The sequence below is a fragment of the Drosophila innubila genome (assembly GCF_004354385.1).
Source record: "Drosophila innubila isolate TH190305 chromosome 3L unlocalized genomic scaffold, UK_Dinn_1.0 0_D_3L, whole genome shotgun sequence".
NCBI lineage: Eukaryota > Metazoa > Arthropoda > Insecta > Diptera > Drosophilidae > Drosophila > Drosophila innubila.
The window spans coordinates 12,006,062-12,027,147 of NW_022995376.1; the positions used below are offsets into that span (position 1 = coordinate 12,006,062).

Genomic DNA, 21,086 nt, shown 5'->3' on the forward strand with positions numbered 1-21,086 from the left:
ATGGAGCCCGTAAGGAGCAAAGCTATGGGGAACTCGTCATCTTATTAGTAAATTCACTTTGGAGAGAGCTACATAGAGAGAGTGTAATGGTTAGTAGGCGGCTATGAAGGAGGCATAGTTGGGTGCAGCAGCAACCCTGCCGCTCTTCTGCTGCTGCTGCTGCGCGCTTTTCACTTTCCGTTCTTTCAGTTTGTCGAGAACGTTTGAACGCAACGGGACTTGGAAATCGTGCGTGCAAGCTGAGCAAAAGCAAAAGCAAAAGCAAAAAAAAAAAATAACAAATTGCAAGCAAGCATTGAGGAAGAAATATGCAAAAAATAGTGCAGAAATAAAAGCCACAAGCGTCAGGCAAAAATGTGCGGGCAGCGTGAAAAAAGCTAAAACGAGAACAAGTGTAAAAATGTAAACTACAGCACGCACACACACACACATCCGCACATCGCATACATGAATGTAAGTGTAAGTGCCTGGCTGTAAATGTATGTGTGTGTGGGGCATCACAATGACCACAGACACTACAACAGGCAACAGCAACAATAACAAAAAATCTTAATGAAATATTAATAATATAATTGTTTAATAAAATAGATTGAGGCGGAAAATCCATAACAATGAAAATGAAACGCTCTATCTGTATGAGTGTATGTGTGAACGATTTTCTCCTATACGCTACTCACTATGTGTATGTGTGTGGGTGGGTGGGTTAGAGTGTATATATGAGTGTGTGTGTGTGGCAAGATTCGTTTGCTTTTTTTGATTTGTGAAAATGTGTGTATCCGCACGAATGTGGTTCTTGTTGTTGTGGTTGGACGACAGTGTTGGTCGTCTCGTATAGGGACACCTAAAAAACAAAAAAAGGAATAAAAAATTGTCCTTGTGAAGAGTCATGTTCATAACAAATGTACATTATTTTTTTAATTTTAATTACGCTCCGTTGCGTGCGAGATAACAACAACAACAACAACAAGTTGCTGGCCTAATTATTGTGCAGCCGCTTTTCATTTGAATGTGCAACAAACACCAGCAGCAACAAAAAGTCATTCAACAAAAAATAACGGTGACGGCCACGGCGGTCGTTGTGTGCTCTCTATGTGTGAAAGTGAAGGTCGTCTGTAGGAGAGAAAGAGCGAACAGTACTCGTATCAGCAGCAGAAGCAGCGGCAGAGGCAGCAGCAGAAGCAGCAGCAGCTAAGTCCAAACAGTCCATTTGATGGCGCAAATGTGCGAGAAATCCTTGGCTTGGTTTTTGGCGCAACAACAAAGCCACATTAATACCCATACATGCACAAACACCAAAACATACGTAGTACATACGTGTATGTACATTAGGGTGTTTCTTGTATTTCAATTTAAAAAATGTCTAATGTCACACCTTCTTATAAAGTTTACATTTCATAGTAGAATAATCTGCAAAATATTAAAAAACGCTGAGTTAAGTCCTTTACGTGCCGAAAAGGAGCTGAAAATTTAAATCGATTGATCTTATAAGATAGTAATCTGACTGTTCCTAAGCTTTATAATATAGAAACTCGATTTGGGTCAAATTCGATCAGAATTTAATATAAGGTTAAAAATACTCAAAGTGTGAACTTTGCCACCAAATATGACTTAAATGTCGAATTTTTAAAAAAGTCATTTTATTGTACAACTAAATTGTCTCAGCTACGTTGTGGAAAAATTTCAGCCTCTTAGATCATACAATTTGATCATACAATGATCAGTCAGAACTTGAAATGGTATAAGTTCCTTTATTGAAATTTTCAGGACCTGGTCGGTACGTGAAGGACTTAGAGGAGACTGAGAACTTTTTTTTTAATTTTTCTTATATCTAATATAATTTTTTTGGTTTGTGTGACCTAAGAAATAAAAAGAAATACCTAAATTATTATCCATCTAGCAAAGGAACGCCCTAATGTACATATATGTACACTTGCAAAAATACATAGCTTGGCATAATGGTTTATGTGCACGTGCCCCAGTGTTTGTGTATGTGTGTGTGTGTGAGTGTTGATGACGCGCTTGATGCACAGCAGCTGCTACTGCGAGCCATCCTGCATTTGGCTTTCACTTATTGCTGTTGTTGTAGTTTCGAGTACTCGTATTATCAGCACACAAGAAAATCCCTTGAGAGCTTTAAACTGTAGTTAGGCTTAGTGGTTTCGCGCCAGTTATCAAGGATTTGCCAAAGTCTGTGCTTGAGTGTTTAATAACTGCTTATAAACTTTGTTTTAAGACAAAGTATTTCACTCTCTTAAATTTGAATTTAATTTTCATAAGACCACAAATCTGTATTTAAGTCATCCATCAAGTTGACAAATCTTTTAATCATCTGAATAAGGTTACTAAAATTTTTTTATTATCATTTGTTCATATTTTAAGATTTCGTTTCAAAATAATCGTGCAACTAATGTTTTTCAGTACGACGAAAATAAATAGACCATTTCTATATCATAAATAAATCATAAATTCTGTTCATATGTTGTTTACAAATAATTGTGGTTCAATATTCCACTACAACCTTGAAAGTTTACGCAGAAATATTATACATAAATAATTATTTTAGGCTTTATATATTTTAGAAAACGCATTTTCAATGTCTGGTAAGCTACTTAATCAACAATATTACATTAAAATTTCAACGCAATAAATGTAAACAATTCTGGGGAAGCGAAAATTTTGTTTAGGTTTTTTAAGGTTAAGATCAGAAATATGTATGTGAAGATAGCAGAAGGAGAGATTTATATTGTTTTATAAAATGTATAAAATGTTTTTATCATAATTGGAGCTGGTTTGATTTAATACTTGACAACCCTGAAATGTATCTCCTGCACACAATTCTGTCATACACATGTGCGGGCTTATACGTAGATATAATCACATTTCACGCATGAAAGGATTAGCGAGCCTACATAAATTACGCCATTGCTTTGGGAGTCCACAAATACACATCCTGCATATTATCCTAGTTTGGGTCACTTGCACGTTTTTGTTTCGCTTTTGCTTTCGTTTTCGTTTTGTTTGTCCCTGCTCGGGCGTCTTCTCAGTTCTCAGTGGCGCGTTAAATGCGAACGTAAACTTTTTTTTTTTGGTGCTGCCGATGCGTTCCACTGATAAGAAAAAATATATATACACACTCACAGTCGTTTTACGTTTTATGAGTTTCGCAATTAACTTGAATGGCATTTAGCTTATTGTAAAATCCAATAAATTGCACATGTCCTGGCTTCTGTCTACTTGCCCCACAGGGACCACTCAGCATCAGACTCCATCTGATTGTCGGGTGTACTACACACGCAATTTAAATAATACATCAGCTTTTGGCTTGTAATCAAATGCGGGATATTGCTCCATTGCTGCTTAGCAACAACGTGACGTATACGCAATGCTTTAAATTAATAATAAGCATACGCAATGTTGAACCAATGTAGGGTGACAAACAAGTAATGGTAAGAAATATGTCTGATTATTTGAAATGAAACCACTCCTACTTTAGTTTTAAATAATTAACTTGTTGTTTAATGGAATAGTTTCTATTTATGTTTTATGTGAGGAATGGAAAACAAATGGCAATGGAAATAAAGTTTCCGAATTTTCATTTACATCTTGCTTTTGTCAATACTTTTTGAGATATTGCTAATGTATAAGAAGTCTGCTTTAATATTGGATAAGATACTATCAAGCAATGTATTTAAATTGTTGTTTATTAGGCATGGGTCATCAATTGTCATGTCCTTACTTAGGAATGTCTTTTAGACCAGATTATAAATGATGAATCAACATTCTAAATATCAGCAATAAGCAGGTTTTTCAACATGCATTAGCCAGCCAAGCAAAGAAAAAACCTCACCTCAATTGAGCTGTTGGGCCACTGGAGAAATGGATACATAAGCGCTACTTAAGCAACACGAACACAAAATTATAAAATGTTCATAAGTCTCTGAGACAAACAGCAAAACGTTTTTGATGTTGAGCCGACAACGAAGACGCCAACGCCAAAGACGATGACGACGACAACGACGACGATGATGACGATGGCGATGGCGATGGCGATGGCGATGAGGAAGGCGACGACGATGACGACGTTGAAGGCGACGACCCACCAACAAGAAAAGAATAAAAAAGAGCCTAGCGACCCAAACCAATTCAACAACCCATATCAAAAAGTACTCCCCCTTGGGGGCTCTGGGCAGGCGCAGACTCGATTCTCCTCTCATTGTAGCAGCTTTTTAGTCTCTTTTGGCATTTGGAAATTTTCAATAGTTTCGGTTTCTAATGCCGCCAACGCAGAATCCAACAAATAAAAACGTACACAAATTACTTGTAAACAATTTCAGCAGCAACAACAACAAGAACAAGAACAACAACAACAACAACAACAACAACAACAACAACAAGAAAACGGACAGACAAAACGGTCGGATTTTGGTTGGGTTTTGGTTTTCTTGTTATTGTTTTAAAAATAGAACACAACACAACAGAATGTAAACATTGTTAGCTTATTGTCCATAAAAATACAAAATCTGAATGCACAGAAATACTCGTAAAAATGCGTTTATGTTCTGAAATCATTTTTAGTTTTGTCTTAACGTTGCAGTGTCCCATTTTTCCAATATGGTTAGGGATTTTGGCGGTTCCGGCGGTCAAAAATAGAGAGTGTGCGTGCGCGAAAGAAATTCGCAAAAGAGAGAGTGACTGTGTTTGTGTGTGTGTGAGAGAGAGAATGAGAGGGAGAGTAAACGCTAGTTAAGGAGCAAAAGTCAACTCATAGTTAATAAGGCTCGTAATTGGGACCCTCGCAAAAAATGCACAGGATTTCCGTAGATTTTACGTGTATTTTGTACATTAATGCCGAACCTAACCAGCTACTGAGCGGAGGAGAGAGCGAGGGGAATTGGTGTGGAATGGTATTGTTAATGGGCTGTGCGCAGCACTCAACAATAAACAACATTACAACAAAAATAAAAGAAAAGAGAACGGCGAGCAAAAAAGTAAAGTCAAAAAATGGGAGAAATGATGAAGAATGGCTTTAAAAATGAAAAAATAACTAACTGTAAATACCCTACCAATAATTTTTATTTTCATTCATTTATACAAAACGTTTTTCTTTTAATCGGATATAAATTTTGCCCAAATGAAATTAGAACAAGTAATGCAATTTAGAGACACATAAAAGTTGATTCAACTGATTCTACAGCATTTTCATATGCGATATGTCTAAAGAATTTTTGTATTGAAAGAGTTTTAAAAGAGACACTACTTGAGCGAAACGTTCTATAGTAAAATTTGTAATGGATAATAAAAATGTCATAATTAAAAGTAATTCTCAATAATTTTATGGGCATATTTAATGCTGAAATTCCTCTGATCCATTTCGAAATAACGATTTAAGATTAAAAATGTTTTTTGACCGTCTTCAATAATACTTATTCATTGGATACTCGATTTGTTTATTGTTGTTCTACTCATATTTGTTGAATGGAAATGTTTATGTCCTATGCACGTCGCAAAATTCAAGAACAAGTCAATCACCCCGACCATTTCTGCTCTCTGTCTTTATATTGGCAAGGGCAACGGGCAAAACAACTGAAAGACAAATTGTATACAATGTTGGTTTATGGGAGCGCAGTGTGAATGGATGGATGTGCATCATTATAAAAATGCTGGGTATTGTGGTTGTTGCTGCTGTTGTTGCTGTTGTCAGTGTTGCTGTTGTTGGTGTTGGCTGCACTGGGCGTAAAGATAAGGCATATTCGTAACATAACCTTGAGACGAAATGCGAAATAAAAACAAATAATTAGGCACGCCTAAAAAAAAAACAACGCAAATAATTAATGAGGCCTGCAAAATAGGGACATGTGGCGCCTTTGTTTAGGTAACGGAAGTTGCCCCTTATCCATTTATTCCCTAGCCCCACCCCATTGTTTAGCCTGTGTGTTAGGTGTTGTTTTTTGTGCTCGGGCTGCTGGGGCTTGCTTTTCAACCATTTGATGTTTGACAATTTATTTTGATGGTTCACAACACGCACACGTCAATTCTTGTTGTTCTCCCTGTTGTTGTCGTTGTTGTAATTGTATAAGTATAGCCTAATGTCAGGCGCCAAGTCAACGACGTCAGCAAAGGCGACGTCAACATCAATGGAAGAGCAAAGCAAACGGCATTGATTAATTTCCATTTGGGCACAGTAACCGAAAGCAAGGTCGACCTATGCCAGTAAAATTGTTGATAGGATAATGTGGCATTAAAACATTAAGGTCCGACACAGAGAGCGTAGAAGCAGGAACAGTAGCCGACCCAATGGATGGGTCGGATGTTTGATTGAAGCGTTGAGGTGAAGTGTCTCTGTGAGTGTATGTGTGTGTGTGTGTGTGTGCCGAGCTGTCAGTCTATCAGTCGATGAATCTGTTTAAAGAGCGTGTCCAAGTATGTGTGCGTGTATGGGGGTGTGCGAAATGTGATGTGTACATTTATGTGCGATGATTTTGAGTGATAAGCGGGTGGCGATTGTACGCTTTGGGCTGACGACATCCCATAAAATAAACTATAAAATGCAATTACTTTATTAGATTTTATCCACAGTCAAAGGAAGTCAAAATCAGATCTAAATAAATTCTAGTCCGGCTATACTTATTATAAAATTTCCATCACGATCGGTTAATAAACTTTGAAGAAATAATTTTTTTTGGCTATAAATTTAATATTATATAAAGTATTATTTAATTTATTATCTTTTTTATATTTTATTCTAACAAATTTATAAATATTTACGCTTATTACAGTTAAAAGTAAAGTTTTTAAATTTTGCATTTGTTTTTTTCAATGTTGCTTTCAAGATATATTCAGATATGATTTTTTTACAAGTCTCAACCATATCTCTGCGGGGGCTAGCAATCGATTTTAGACCCATAGTTTCGTTGAAAAATGTTCTTAAAATTCATTGTTGATATCGATTTGGGTAGACGTCTTCCATCTATTTTTTCACCTGAGCAAATTGATCCGCCCTAGAGTACATATACTGTAAGGTATATCAATTTAAATCTCATCTTCTGTTTTTTTGTTGTTATGTTATTGATACACTTTTACAACTCACCAAACCCAAGTCAACCTTGCGTAACCTTAGCCATCACCTATTAACGGCAGCGAAACGACCATCAAATAACTAATAACTTCTAATGGCTTTTCTTACGGGCAGCACCACGCACCTGAGTAATAAAAGTAACATTAATTCCCCACTGCCAATTTTAGATCTGCATTAATAATAATATTTATAATCCATTTGACAGTGGCCATAAATATGCAAACACTTTTCCCCTTTATTCGTTAATTTCAATCTACAAGTCTATCGATCCAAGCTAACAACTATCGTAAATATTATATAAATCAGAGAAGCACATTACATGGACTTCAAGAGCACGCCAGAAATGTGACATTTATGGAAACAAATGACTTTTTGTGAAACGACTCAAGACAAATGACACAGAGGTGGGAGGTGGGAGGAGACAGCCGAGAAGGCATCCAACAAAAAAGAAACTCGGGGTAGCTAGGAAAATAATGTTTGCGTTTTAATTGTAGTTGCAAAATGTCTTCGGGACTGTTTCGGGGTGTTTACTGTGTAGAAATGCGCATAAATTTAAGTACGAAATTCGGCAAGCACCACCCAACCACCCAACCATCAAGTACTACCCACATAAGCCACCCATTCACCAACGCCAACGCTCTCAGACAGATGGAAGCCAGTCGGTCGATTGCTTCTTCGGTCAGTCGTTAAGTCGGTGGGTCAGTCAGTCAGTCAGTCAGTCAGTGGGTTGGTGGGTCGGTGGATCAGTCGACGTATCGTTTTGGGGAAAGTACAGCAGACTCAGTAAAACATTGCGCGAGTACTCGATTTTGTATCGGTATCTGTATCGATGCCGGGGCAGCTGAAGGCATTCTCCAATGTGGTTCGTTTAAATATTTAGACAAAACTTTGGCCGTAAGTTCATATTGCATGGCGTTGTCTGTCGAATTCTGCATTTGGGCTGTGGAATAATTATTAGGGTGATTTGAAAACTCTGCTTCTGTTGGAAATTAATAATGTAAACAAACCAAAGCGTTCAATACGAAATGCTCTTCGAATGTTTTTCGAGTTTTATGATACGATTTAATAAATATTTTGAAACCGGAAATTCCACAGATTCAGACCAAAATCATAAAAATTGTGTTTGCGGCATTTCATTAAATTTCATTACAATCATATGCAAAAGGCGCCATTTACTGTTCGACACGTGTTAAATGCCTATCCAAAATCTCAATTAATTTGTTTCAAAGTCGTTATAGTTGAAATTTTGTGAGATAAAATCTTTAGCTCATAGAGAATTTTGAATTGCAAAACTATGCGAGAACAAACTTATTATTTATTTTATCAGTGCAATTTATTTGAAACTTTAAACTTTATCATTATTTGCCCCCTATTTTGAGTCTGCATCAAAATTATAAAACTCAGCTTTTTTTCGATCACTGTCCACGTTTTCCCTTGATATGTTTTCAAAAACTTTAAATACTTGTAACTTTGCCAAATCTGCTCCGATTTCCTTGCGGAATGCCAATTTGATCATTACTTGGCCTCTATTCTGAATCTGCATCAAAATTAGAAAACTCCATTTTTTTCGATCACTGTCCATTTTTTACGAACGTTTTCCCTTGATATGTTCCAAAAGCTTTAAATTCTTGTAACTTTGCCAAATCTGCTCCGGAATGTCAATTTGATCATTACTTGGCCTCTATTTTGAATCTGCATTAAAATTAGAAAACTAAATTTTTTTCGAATACTGTCCAATTTTCCCTTGATACGTTGTCAAGAACTTCAAAACTTTGCTTTGTCAAATCTTAACCGATTTCATGAAGGAATGTAAATTTTATTATAAGTTGACCTGTAATGATTTTCTGCATCAAAATTGTAAAATTCAATTCACCATTTCGTAACTTTTTTTCTGTTCTTTTGGAATGTTGTGTGGTGGCATTTCTATAATTACATTGTTTATGAATGTTTTGGACACCAAGAATCCAAAAACTGCACTTTGCTTATATAATGTCGCATTCCGATTCTGCCACACAGTGCGTGGGTGACTCTTGTGGGTATTTCAAACTTTACTCTGTGTGTGTGTGTGGGTTGTGCGAAACTTTTGTGTGTGTGCTCTGACTTGAAATATTGCTAAACTTTTTGCCAAACTTTTCATTTATTCTCATGTTTTGTGCTGTTGTTTTTCTGGCCAATTGCAGTGCTGCAGCGCAGAGAAGCATAAAAATTTCCCATTTCCCCGGCGAGAACAACAATAAAGCGAAAATGACAGCAATACATTTAAGCAATAAGAAAATGCTTGGCAAGCAGCGCCAAATGACAACAAGACAACAACACCAATAAAGCAAGATGTAAAGCAAAGAAAAGATAGCGAGTGAGTGAGAGCGAGAGAGAGTGCTAAGGAATTCAGAAAACTCTACTTGCATCCAAACGGAGAAAAGAAAGAAACCCGTACTCAATCAAAGAAGATAATATAATATAAGATATTGAAATAAAACAAAAAAAAAGCTGCCGTTCAAGTGTGAAAGCTTTAACTAGAACTAAGTCCAAGTGAGCCAAAAATTAAAAGAGGAGATAAGGAATTTGACAGGTGACGCTCCACCACAGAAAATCCATAGAATACAGATCACAGATCAGCCTCCATTGACCGCGGAATACCTCGAAATCGCCCCGTCCCACCCCCACCCCCTCGTAATCGTCTTGGGACACTGAAACATTCCACCACACAGTATGGCCTCGGTCGCCGCTTGGCTGCCCTTTGCACGGGCGGCGGCCATCGGTTGGGTGCCGATAGCTACGCATCCATTGCCACCGCCTCCGATGCCCAAGGATCGTCGCAAAACGGACGATGAGAAGCTGCTTATAAATGTATCCGGCCGACGTTTTGAGACCTGGCGCAACACACTGGAAAAATATCCGGACACGCTGTTGGGTTCAAATGAGCGTGAGTTCTTCTATGATGAGGATTGCAAAGAGTATTTCTTTGATCGGGATCCGGACATATTTCGACACATACTCAACTATTATCGCACCGGTAAATTGCATTATCCGAAACACGAATGCCTCACCAGCTACGACGAGGAGCTGGCCTTCTTTGGCATCCTGCCGGATGTCATCGGTGACTGCTGCTATGAGGATTATCGCGATCGGAAGCGCGAAAACGCCGAACGCCTCATGGATGACAAGCTATCAGAGAATGGAGATCAGAATCTGCAGCAGTTAACCAACATACGCCAGAAGATGTGGCGTGCCTTTGAGAATCCACATACGTCAACCAGTGCGCTGGTCTTTTACTATGTCACCGGCTTCTTCATAGCCGTCTCCGTCATGGCCAACGTGGTGGAGACGGTCCCCTGTGGCCATCGACCCGGACGTGCCGGAACTCTGCCCTGTGGCGAACGCTACAAGATCGTCTTCTTCTGCCTGGACACCGCCTGTGTGATGATCTTCACCGCCGAATATCTGCTGCGTCTCTTTGCCGCGCCGGATCGCTGCAAGTTTGTCCGCAGCGTCATGAGTATCATCGATGTGGTGGCCATCATGCCCTACTACATTGGTCTGGGCATCACGGACAACGATGATGTCAGCGGCGCCTTTGTCACGTTGCGTGTGTTCCGCGTTTTTCGCATTTTCAAATTCTCCCGCCACTCGCAGGGTCTTCGCATCCTCGGCTATACGCTCAAGTCATGCGCCAGTGAACTGGGCTTTCTGGTCTTCTCACTGGCCATGGCCATCATTATATTCGCCACGGTTATGTTCTATGCTGAGAAGAATGTAAATGGCACCAATTTCACATCCATACCGGCGGCCTTCTGGTACACCATTGTCACCATGACGACGTTGGGGTAAGTCGATTACAACCAAATTAAAACAAAAGTCTTATATTAAGGTCTAACCACAAAAATATTGCAAGCGTTAATTGCGAATTGTACAGAGTTGAGTTTAAATTTTTTTAAATTAATTAAAGGAAAATTTCATTGAAACTTAAATTTCAGTCCAATACTTGAGGTATTTTCACTTCAGAAGATTTCAGAATTATAATTCTCATCAGAGATAACATTTAAAAGGTAAAAATAATAGCAAATAGCACCAGCTCTGACCGACGCCAAAAAGTATGCTAGAATTTTTGTGGTATGCTAAAAATAAAATCAAAGTAAATCTCGGATTAGATTTATATATTATTTGTTATACTAGAAAAGATCTGCAACATTTCAAGTACCTTTAACATCTCACTCTAAGTAATATGAATCTCTCTAATCTTATTAAATTTCAGCTACGGTGACATGGTGCCGGAGACAATAGCTGGCAAAATAGTTGGCGGTGTTTGTTCGCTGAGCGGAGTGCTGGTCATCGCCTTACCTGTACCTGTAATTGTATCGAACTTCAGTAGAATTTATCATCAGAACCAGCGTGCGGATAAGCGTAAAGCGCAGAGGGTATGTAAATTACAATTATCATAAAAGTCTCCATCTCTAACTAACTTATATTTGTGTGAGAATAGAAAGCTCGACTGGCGCGCATACGGATTGCCAAGGCATCTTCGGGAGCTGCTTTCGTTAACAAGAAGAAGGCGGCGGAGGCACGCTGGGCAGCACAGGAGTCGGGCATTGAGCTGGATGACAATTATAGGGATGAGGACATCTTTGAGCTGCAGCATCATCATTTGTTGCGGTGTCTCGAAAAGACAACGGTGCGTATGCATAACAATCGATGTGTATTATTTTTTAGCACTCTATTCACAGGCAATAATACACAATACTCAAATGTGCGGGCTTTTTTTATATCGACATTTGTTTTCTATGTTCAGTTTTCATTTACATGTTGATTTATCAGACATCTCTGTTTTATTTCCTGTGTGTTCTCTTTTCGACAGATGTAGCAACATTTGAACATCTTTCTAGTAGAATACAATTCTCACCTTTGCCTCGAGCTCGTTAGGCAAGCAATGACAAGCCACACAGCAACTAGAACAACTACAACTATAAATATAAAAATAATTTTAATTATAACAATTAAACAATAATAATATCAACAATAATTATGGGCACACTTGGCACAGAGAACATCAATAACAACAATAATACTTATTGTAACTGTAACGGATCCTGTGCGTGCCCCTTGAATAAAATAAATTTAAATATAGTACATAGATACATACACATCCTAAACACGCATAAATACTTAATATGATAAAAAAAACCTTCAGCATTTGAATTACTTTAAAACATAGAAAATTGTATTCAAAATTCTTATTATTATTTTGTACATTTCACATTTGAATTCAATATAAATCAATGAATTATATATATGTGATATTTGTGTTTCTTTGTTATATCTCAGTTTATGTTCCAAAGTTTTCCATTCGCGTCATGTTCTTTACATTTTCCATTGGGATATGACTAAAATTCCAATGTTCAGATCAATATACGATTATAAATCAAGCAAATATATGAACTATATATATATATGACTCCTTTCTATAAATATCAAAGAACGATACGTAAATTCTTAAACAAAGTAAGTGCTTCGGTTAGTACTTAAATTCCGTTCTTTTCGCTCTCTCTATCTCTCCTTCCCTCTATCTCTATCTCTATCTCTATTACCATCTCCCTCTTTCTCTTTCTCTCATTTACTCGTTCCAATTAAGTTTTATGATTTTATTGTTCGTTTTTAAAGCAACAAACAATTTGTGTTGAAAGCTATGCGTTCTGTTCTATTTAAACTTAAGATTTTTTAAGTTCTTTTAATTGGCAATTATGGAAGAATATCGAACACAAAAAATAATGCTTGAAGACGCCCCCATCGAATGCTATAAAAAAAGATCTGAAACAACGCAACACATGCAATCGATGGCTGTCAACACCCTAGACTAAAATCAAACTAAAACTAAATAAAAGCAAGAGCATAAAAAAATATTGAAAATTAAACAATTTGTAGCCAAAAGAGCGCCCATCAAATGGGGTAATTTATCAGAGATTTGTTTGTTGAATCTGTAAAATGATATTATGGAATTTATATGAGGATCACTTTTAAAATCAATTGAAATTTTTAGATTTTATGATGATTGCTGAAATAAAGCAATTGGTTAATATCCGGTTTGAGCACGTTTCAACTGAGCTATTATACGATTAGAGTAAAAATTGATACCCAAAAAAAGTTGTATACGATTAGAGATTCGCTAATCTATTATATTTATATATTTTATTTATATATTTATATTTATTTATATATTTTTGATCATTTCAAATGATTCCGTTAATTCCATAAACTCTTACAGAATCAACACAATGAATTTAAAATAATCCATTTGATAAGCATTTAAATTCAATTCTATTAAAATTATTAAACGAATCGGTTAATCGGTAAATCGTGTGCGCGTTTTTAGCCGCTAAAAAGTCGCCCGCTCGCGCTTGCTTTGAATTCCAACACTTCCTTTTGCTGCCTGACGCTCGTTGCTGCCAGCCCGCTCGCCGCGCCACGCCCCTACTCCCTCCCCCGCCCATTTACTGGGTGACTAACAAAAAACTGTTCTTATTGTGTTTTTGTAATATTGTCATTGCTTAGGAGCCGAAACTAACTCCCTTCACCTTTTACCGACCATTTACCTTAACTGTACTTTAAGCGTTCTAATGTTTGACAATATTTCCCCCTGCTTTACTGTTCTGATTGTTGTTTTGACTAAACCTCTATAAGTACTTATTTATTAATATATATATATGTAATATTTAAACCTGTTTTTTGTATTTTGTGTGTGTGAGTGTGTGTGTGTGTGTGTGATACCCGGCTTAATATCGCAACTCCTAAGTATGTTTCTTTCTGTATATTTATGTCGAATTGTTTTAAAACCAAAACAGAAAAAAAAAAGTAAAACCAATCATTGTACTCTATGTATTCTACGTTTCTTTTTGTAAAATTCTTCTGGTACACACACTCAAATGCTCAAATCTAAAGGATCGTGAATTTGTCGAGTTAGAAATACCATTTAATGGCCAGCCAAAGCGACCGGGCTCGCCCTCGCCGATGGCCAGTCCCGCCCACTCGACGAACAGCGCTGCGGGTCTGTTGCAATCTTGCTGCGGACGCTGCTGTTCCCAGCGTTATCAGGTAAGATACAAACTGTAAATACTACTTACGTAATATCCTTTGTCTACTTTGGTGTCGTGTGTGTGTGTGTGTGAGTGTGCGTGTGTAAGTGCGCTTGTAAGTGTGTGTGTATGTGTTTCAAGTGCAGGTGGGTGTTAAACTACTTTTCTTATACTTAAGTATAAAGTACTTAGCTATATGTTACTCTTGTTTCTGTGTTCATCATCTACATTTTTTAACCAACAACAACCACGTCAAACACTTTCTGCAGTAGCATTACAGCCTGAAAGTATGCAGCACTTAACCCACGGCAACAACAAATGGCCTTTGTGCAAAAATGTTGCATGCTTTCAGGCTGCCAGTTTATTTTGCTGAAATTGAAATTTTTGTTTCAGACGCCCCTAAAATGGGGTCGAGCGACCTTGTGCATACGCGCTTCTTCAGGCAAAGAATGTTTGTGCGAATTTGTGGCAAATCTAGTTATAAATTGTAGCATCTGTTATGAGTGCATGCAAAAACAACATTTAAGTAAAATAGATGTATTCATTTACTCATCACCCATGTTATAAAAAATCTCAAAATATCCAAAAGCAGCGCAATAATAACTTTCGCTGAACGTAAAACTAAACAACCAATGCTTCAAATATAAAGTTATATGTTAATTTAAATTAAATTAATAAAATGTCCTTCTGAATTTATTAAAAAAACATCAAATATTAATATATCTTTAAAAATTCAGAAGCACCGGAAATTTGTTTGGTTGTTTTCATGAAAATCTCTAACGATTTGTGTCCGTGTGTCTGTTTCATTATATTTAACTCACTTTATTATATATTTATATTTGTAAATTAACACAACTGCAGGATCAATCTGTCTAAGGCTTTGCATGTAATACTTTTTTCCTCTTAAAAGTGTTGAGGTACATTATTATTTGCTTTTTACAACCTTATTAGAGTTTCATGAAATATGACTGCAATTTCATGAACATGAATAAATGAGAAACCAAGACAGATTTTAGTACAATGAAGCTATAGTAATTTACGGCAAAAAATTAGACTTTGCTGGCATTTATTTATGTATTTACAATTTCTTTAAATACTCCATTTATTATCTTTTTGACCCTTGACCTAATGCAATTTGCGTACTTCGTCTGTTCTTTTGTTCTGCTCCACAGGCATGTGGCAAGTATATGCCAGCTGCCAGCAATGCTCAAAATAGCCAAAACAATCAGCCAATGGATGGCACCTACCTGGTGGAAGCCTCGTTCTGAGCCAGCAGTGGATGAGGGCGAAGCTGAAGCTGAACATGAAGATGAAGACGAAGCTGATGATGATGCTGATTTACGTTTACATTTAGTCTAACTTGAAAAGTTTTTTAAACTAAATTGAATTTGTTGTAGACACACAAAAAAAAAAAAAAACAAAACAAACAATGTGTAATCTAAAAATCTCTAAAATCTGATTTTCGAGTTAATGCAAAGTACGATATTTAATTAAATTATTTGCAAAAACAACAAAAAGCAAACATCTGAATGTGTAAAATGTAATTAAAATACAATAAACACGAAGAACAATACATAAGCCACTCATGAAAGAGGGTAATCATAGAAAGTATGAGAAAAGATGAAGAATAGAAACACCCAAAACTTAATTACCAAACGGCAAAGTCGGATTTGATTAGCGAGGCCACGTTAATAAACATATAAAATAAATAAATATTAATAATACGCAACACTATTTACTTTATATAGGTGACAAGACAACAACAAGAACACAAGAAACAGAAGCATTTTAGAGGAATTTACTGTGTATGTTTTTAAGAGGGCATGAGCAAAAAAATAAAAAATAAAATAACATAACATAATAGAATTGAAAATAGATTGAAGAACGTAAATTATCGAACGTAATGTACTCACTCAAGCAAGTTGCATTGGGTCCAAAAGCAAACACAAAAACAAAAACATAAAGTAAACGTAAACGAAAGAAAAATCGATGGAACTTAAAGAAATACACAGCAAACATCGTGAGCAAACGATTTGTGTAGTAGCAAAAACAAAGGAAAAATTTAATTATTATTACAAAAAAAAGTAATATAAATATTACAAATAAATTTTACGTATTTTTTAAATGGTCCGTAGATTAGTGTGTATAATGAAGTTCAACTATTTTCTTTTATTTCTTCCAAGAGGTATTCCTTTCCAGGCCCTTTTCCTGGTGCCTCTTACTTACGTATTACCACTATGAACTTTTATGATTTTCACAGTCCATTGAAATTTTCGTATATTGTATATTTTTGATATAGTCCAAAGGTTTCAGTTGTCATCTTTCTCTTAAAATACTCGTACTCCAATGAACAAATCAAAATATTTCAAAAAGCGTCTAAGCAAAACTTTCTTCCAAGAACTAAGTTAAAATCTATTTAACTGTATATGTATGTGCGTGTGTAGGTGAGGCTTTAAATTTAAATTAAAGCATTAAAACAAAATAAAAAACTCTTAGCAAATTCTAACAAACTCAAAGTAAATTAATTAATTATAAATTAAACCAAATCAAACATTTAAAATTAGTTCAATACATAAAATAATTAAATAACTAAATTGAGCTTGTATGTATGTATAATAAATTTACTATTATTATTATGTATTATTATTATGGTGTTGACTATTTAAATTGTATTTTTAACATTTGTTTTTAATACTTTAAGTTCTAAATTATTTTAACAACAATTTTTGCAACAAAATATTGTTGAAAAATGTCAAAATGCAAACAAAACGAAAACGAAAAAAGTAACTAAACTAAAAACTACTTTAAATGATTCCAATGCAAATAATAAAAAAAAATATGATGAATTTGGTTAACAATACAACAAGTTTTGGCCACTAGAGTCAACTCCTGTAGCGATATTCTAAAAGAACAACAAAACAAAAAAATGAACTATAAACTAAAAGCTAATAAGTAAATTTAAAATCTAAAAAAATTCTGTTTTGATTTTTAGTGATATGTAATTCGAATTGACACCTATAAACTCTGCCATGGGTCTGTGTCTAAACAGAACAGCAAAACAAAAAAGGAAAACTATAAAAAATTAATAATAAAATAAATAAAGAAATCTGTTTACTTCCACAAAAACAACAATGCGCGACTTCATATGAGGGATTCTCTTTTCTGTCTATCTTACCTAGAGACAGACCGATGAAACAGAAAAGTTGAGAGCTCAAAGTAACGGAAATTCCCACCATACATCATCGGCTATATAAAACTAGCTAGAGATCTATACTGTGTAATAGATAATATATATGTTGGTAAATATGTACACTAACTGAATGCTGTTTGTAGAGAGAAACTCGGCTCGGCTGTGAGTGTACCTTGGTGTGTGTGATATAGTCAGATCGTTCGGTTACTTATAGGTATATATACTTACTTGAATATTATTGAATATCAGCAGCTGTAATTTGTTTTAGCCATACTGCACAGATGTTGTGCTTGATTGCCAGGTTTACATACAAATATGGCAAGATTCATTTGCATAGCTCAGACTTAGTCATATATTTAGCCAGATATGCTCATAATTTAGTACTCACTCTCTGAGCAGACCTCAACTCCAGTCAGCTGTGAAGGAGACAGTGGATATTCTCTGTAGTACACAATAATAAGTATACGATATGGGTCGGCAATTGTATTATCTGCTAAGTTCAATGAAATATACACAAGAGGTCTAACTTATTCAGAATTATTCAATATAAAAGCTATTGAATATCCACGAATAAAAAATACTGAATAATAAAAATTCACATCTGTGTGTGATTAATGCGATTATATAATTCTCTCATAAGCAAACATTCAAATATTTGTATCTCTAATCAGCAGCTGCTGAGCTCAAATTTAAGTTGATAGCTTGACAAACATGAATAAAATTGAATGAACAGTTAGACTATATTTCTGAAAGATTTAAGTGCAAGCTTAATGTATCAGTGCGAACTATTCACCATTTTGTTTACCCATTTTCATAAACTTATCTTCAACAAACTATTTAAACTTTAAATCAGACTTTTAAAATTTAGTTTAGGAATATTTTTAATGAATTTCGTTTTTATTTTACCAATTTTAAGAAAAAGAGTTAATATATAATTTTTTACTTACACTCAGAACCGAATTTTAAAAACTTCGATTTGATTCTTATAAATTTTTACTTAAGATAAATACATATGTTAGTTTTAATTCATTTAACAACAATTAGTTTATCTTAATTGTGGTATGTTAGTAATAAATTCAAGTTTACAAGCAGACAGACCTTGAGTCATTTCACGCCTTAAGCTTAAAGTAATTCGCGGTTTTCTCTTTCGCAGTCTTTCATGGTCATCGCATCTTCATACCATTAAACCAGAGAGTCTTTTAGCCATTGCTGCAGCCATTCACAATTAGCAGCTAGTAGATTATATAAATATGTTTGTACCATATCGATTTCAACAAATCAGCTGCTCATTAGCAACGTCATTGAAAGCGGTCGGCAAAAAAAAAATCAAATACAAACACATACTTATATGAAAGACAGAAATAGAAACAACAACAATAAATAATATTAGTACTTAAAGCCAAGTCATAAGTAAAGGTCGTTGCTATAGTAAGTATACCCATACATTTGTACATTCACACATCAGATATAAACATATACTTATTTCGAATATGCACTGACTTATTTCTTTTGACCATTTTTTTTTTTTTTGTGTTTGAACAATTAGGTTAAATATATTTCTATTGCCATTAAATGCACATTTTGTGGACGTCACCTGAAATAAATCAAGGCACTTGTATGATATGTTGTTGGCCATAAAAATAATACTCCATACACTCGATGTTGATAGACTTATTAAGTATACGCGCTGAGGTACGTTGAACAGACACTAATATTAACTTCGGTAAGCTAGCTTTATGACGTTATTTATCACTCATACAGCTAGATAACCAAAGACAACATAGCACCCTGTATTTATTCAGCTCTTGCGCAATCCTTCAGCTCTGCAATTGCAGCCGATTTATGTTTTGTATTTTGTATTTTATTTTTGCCTTCCGATTTCGCGCGCCAGTTTTAGATATGAAAACATTCACTCGATTGCTGGATTTCTGGTTTTATGGTTATTTCGTTTCTTGGATTTCTCGACTCTACAACTTGTCGAGTTGGTTGCGCCCACACGACTGTAGCAAATGTTGGAGACTGCCGACCGTCGCGACGGTCTGTCGTCATCGTCGGCGGCCGTTTGTTTTTTTGCGCAGGCGTCGCCGTCGACTGGCATTGCATTGGGAAATGCTACGTGGAATTTTTATGCATTTTGCATAGGCTAACTCTACCTAAAACACTGAGCAGGGGAGAAATGTATAAGTTAAAAAAAAAAAATTACATAAAAAGGTCAAAGTTGGTCGCGCGCGCGTTCGTCCAGAACTCTGTTCACGTGTGTGTGCGAATGAAAGGGAGGCCTGCAATGATTTTTTTTTCTTATACTACGAACAAAATATTCCCATAAATATGCACGCTACGGCGATCAACAATTATGCCCGCGACCAAAAACCGAACGTCTCAGCAGAAGCGTTTGTAGCATTTTTCGTCTTCTTATTCTTATTGTTTCGGTTGGTCAAGTGACTGTAACTGGAACGACAACCAAGACGACGCGACGACAGAGTGGACTGAGCTCAGCTTGGTTGGGTTGGGTGGTTGCTTGGGTTGCTTGGGCTGCGTGGACTGCTTGGCTGCATTGGCATTATAGCGCCGGCAAAATGTGAGTAAGCCAAGTGAATGGCTCACTGGCTGACTGGCTGACTGGCTGACTGGCTGAGTAGCTTGGCTGACTGGCCTTACCTATGTACGAGTATGTCTACTGTCTGCCTAGACGAACGTTCCGTAACCGTAGGTTCCCACAATTATGCGCCTCGCTCGACTCGATTCAACTCAACTCAACTCGACTAAAATCCACTTCACTTCACTTCAGTCCCCTCTACTCTACACTCGACAGTCATTGTAATAATCGTTGAAACATAAAGCGGCGGAAAATGTTAAAAAGCCTGCAAAACGTACGAAACGGCCTGAAATGTCTTACTTCACTTCTTTTATTTTTCTTCCACCACTTTACCACTTTGGTCGAATTGTGCAATGGATATGACGACAGTCGGCATAAGGTAACTAGCAGCAATCACTTACAACTTCAGACTTAAATGGAACTGTCGGAAAACATGTCACTTGCGGATTACTTAAGCAAATCCTCTCTGATCTTAAGCTATCCCTCAGTTCGAAAACATTCATTTGCGTTCAGCTGAAAGACCTTCCACTAACCTTCAAATATCTCGAGTCCCTGTTAAACCAGCTTTACTTGACTTAATCTCAATGAAAACAGGCTTATAATAAGCCATGGCTATATTTCCTTTCCCCATTCACATCAATAAATATCTGTAAATTTAACATGTTTCTTTTAAGCGCGAAATTTAACTATTGTTAAACTGTCAACATACTTAAAAGGTTCTATATTTTCAAATGATGGTTTTCACAATTCTTTAATCAACTATATTCTGTCCAGAGATTCTTTGAAATACCAGTTGAATGATATTTTATATTGAGTTTGGAAATATTTTTTTAAAACTTCTCTTAGTCTGACTAACTAATAAATTTATCATCTAAAAACATAGTTAATTTGACTTTAGATGATAATTGTCGATACTTTTGCTATAAGCACGTTTTCTTTTAGTCCGCGTGTGGTCGGAGCTATGATAAATATTCTACCTTGAGTATACTTAACATTCAACACATTGTGGATAGACAAACAAGCCGCGCCTAGTCTGGTCTCTGTCCAAGACATTGTGTATAATGAGCCGCCAGATGACGACATAGGATCTGTAGACAAATCAGTCTTTCTACCAAAAAAAGAAATACCCGTGAACTCCAAACACGATGTTATTGTTCTGAC

General features: G+C 36.0%; 1 protein-coding gene across 3 annotated transcripts; it reads left to right on the forward strand.

Moving 5' to 3' along the window:
* The first annotated feature begins 106 nt into the window (after window positions 1-106).
* On the forward strand, window positions 107-16,193 carry LOC117786651 (potassium voltage-gated channel protein Shal). 3 transcript variants are annotated; one of them, XM_034624996.1, is made up of 6 exons: window positions 107-459; window positions 9,256-10,899; window positions 11,328-11,490; window positions 11,556-11,744; window positions 14,006-14,158; window positions 15,312-16,193. In XM_034624996.1, exons 2-6 carry the CDS (start codon window positions 9,785-9,787, stop codon window positions 15,405-15,407), a joined length of 1,716 nt encoding a protein of 571 aa, XP_034480887.1. In that variant the 5' UTR covers window positions 107-459; window positions 9,256-9,784; the 3' UTR covers window positions 15,408-16,193. The 3 variants fall into 3 exon arrangements, with proteins under 3 accessions (XP_034480887.1, XP_034480888.1, XP_034480889.1); XM_034624997.1 differs by lacking the exon at window positions 14,006-14,158 and having other exon boundaries at window positions 109-453; XM_034624998.1 differs by lacking the exons at window positions 14,006-14,158; window positions 15,312-16,193 and adding an exon at window positions 11,928-12,238 and having other exon boundaries at window positions 109-453.
* Window positions 16,194-21,086: the final 4,893 nt, after the last annotated feature.

What these genes read in the sequence shown, in the direction of transcription:
- LOC117786651 (XM_034624996.1), top strand. Translation starts at nt 9,785, where the DNA reads ATGGCCTCGGTCGCCGCTTGGCTGCCCTTTGCACGGGCGGCGGCCATC. An exon ending in GTCACCATGACGACGTTGGG is followed by an intron (nt 10,900 to 11,327) that starts GTAAGTCGATTA and finishes ATTAAATTTCAG; the next exon opens with CTACGGTGACATGGTGCCGG. An exon ending in ATAAGCGTAAAGCGCAGAGG is followed by an intron (nt 11,491 to 11,555) that starts GTATGTAAATTA and finishes GTGTGAGAATAG; the next exon opens with AAAGCTCGACTGGCGCGCAT.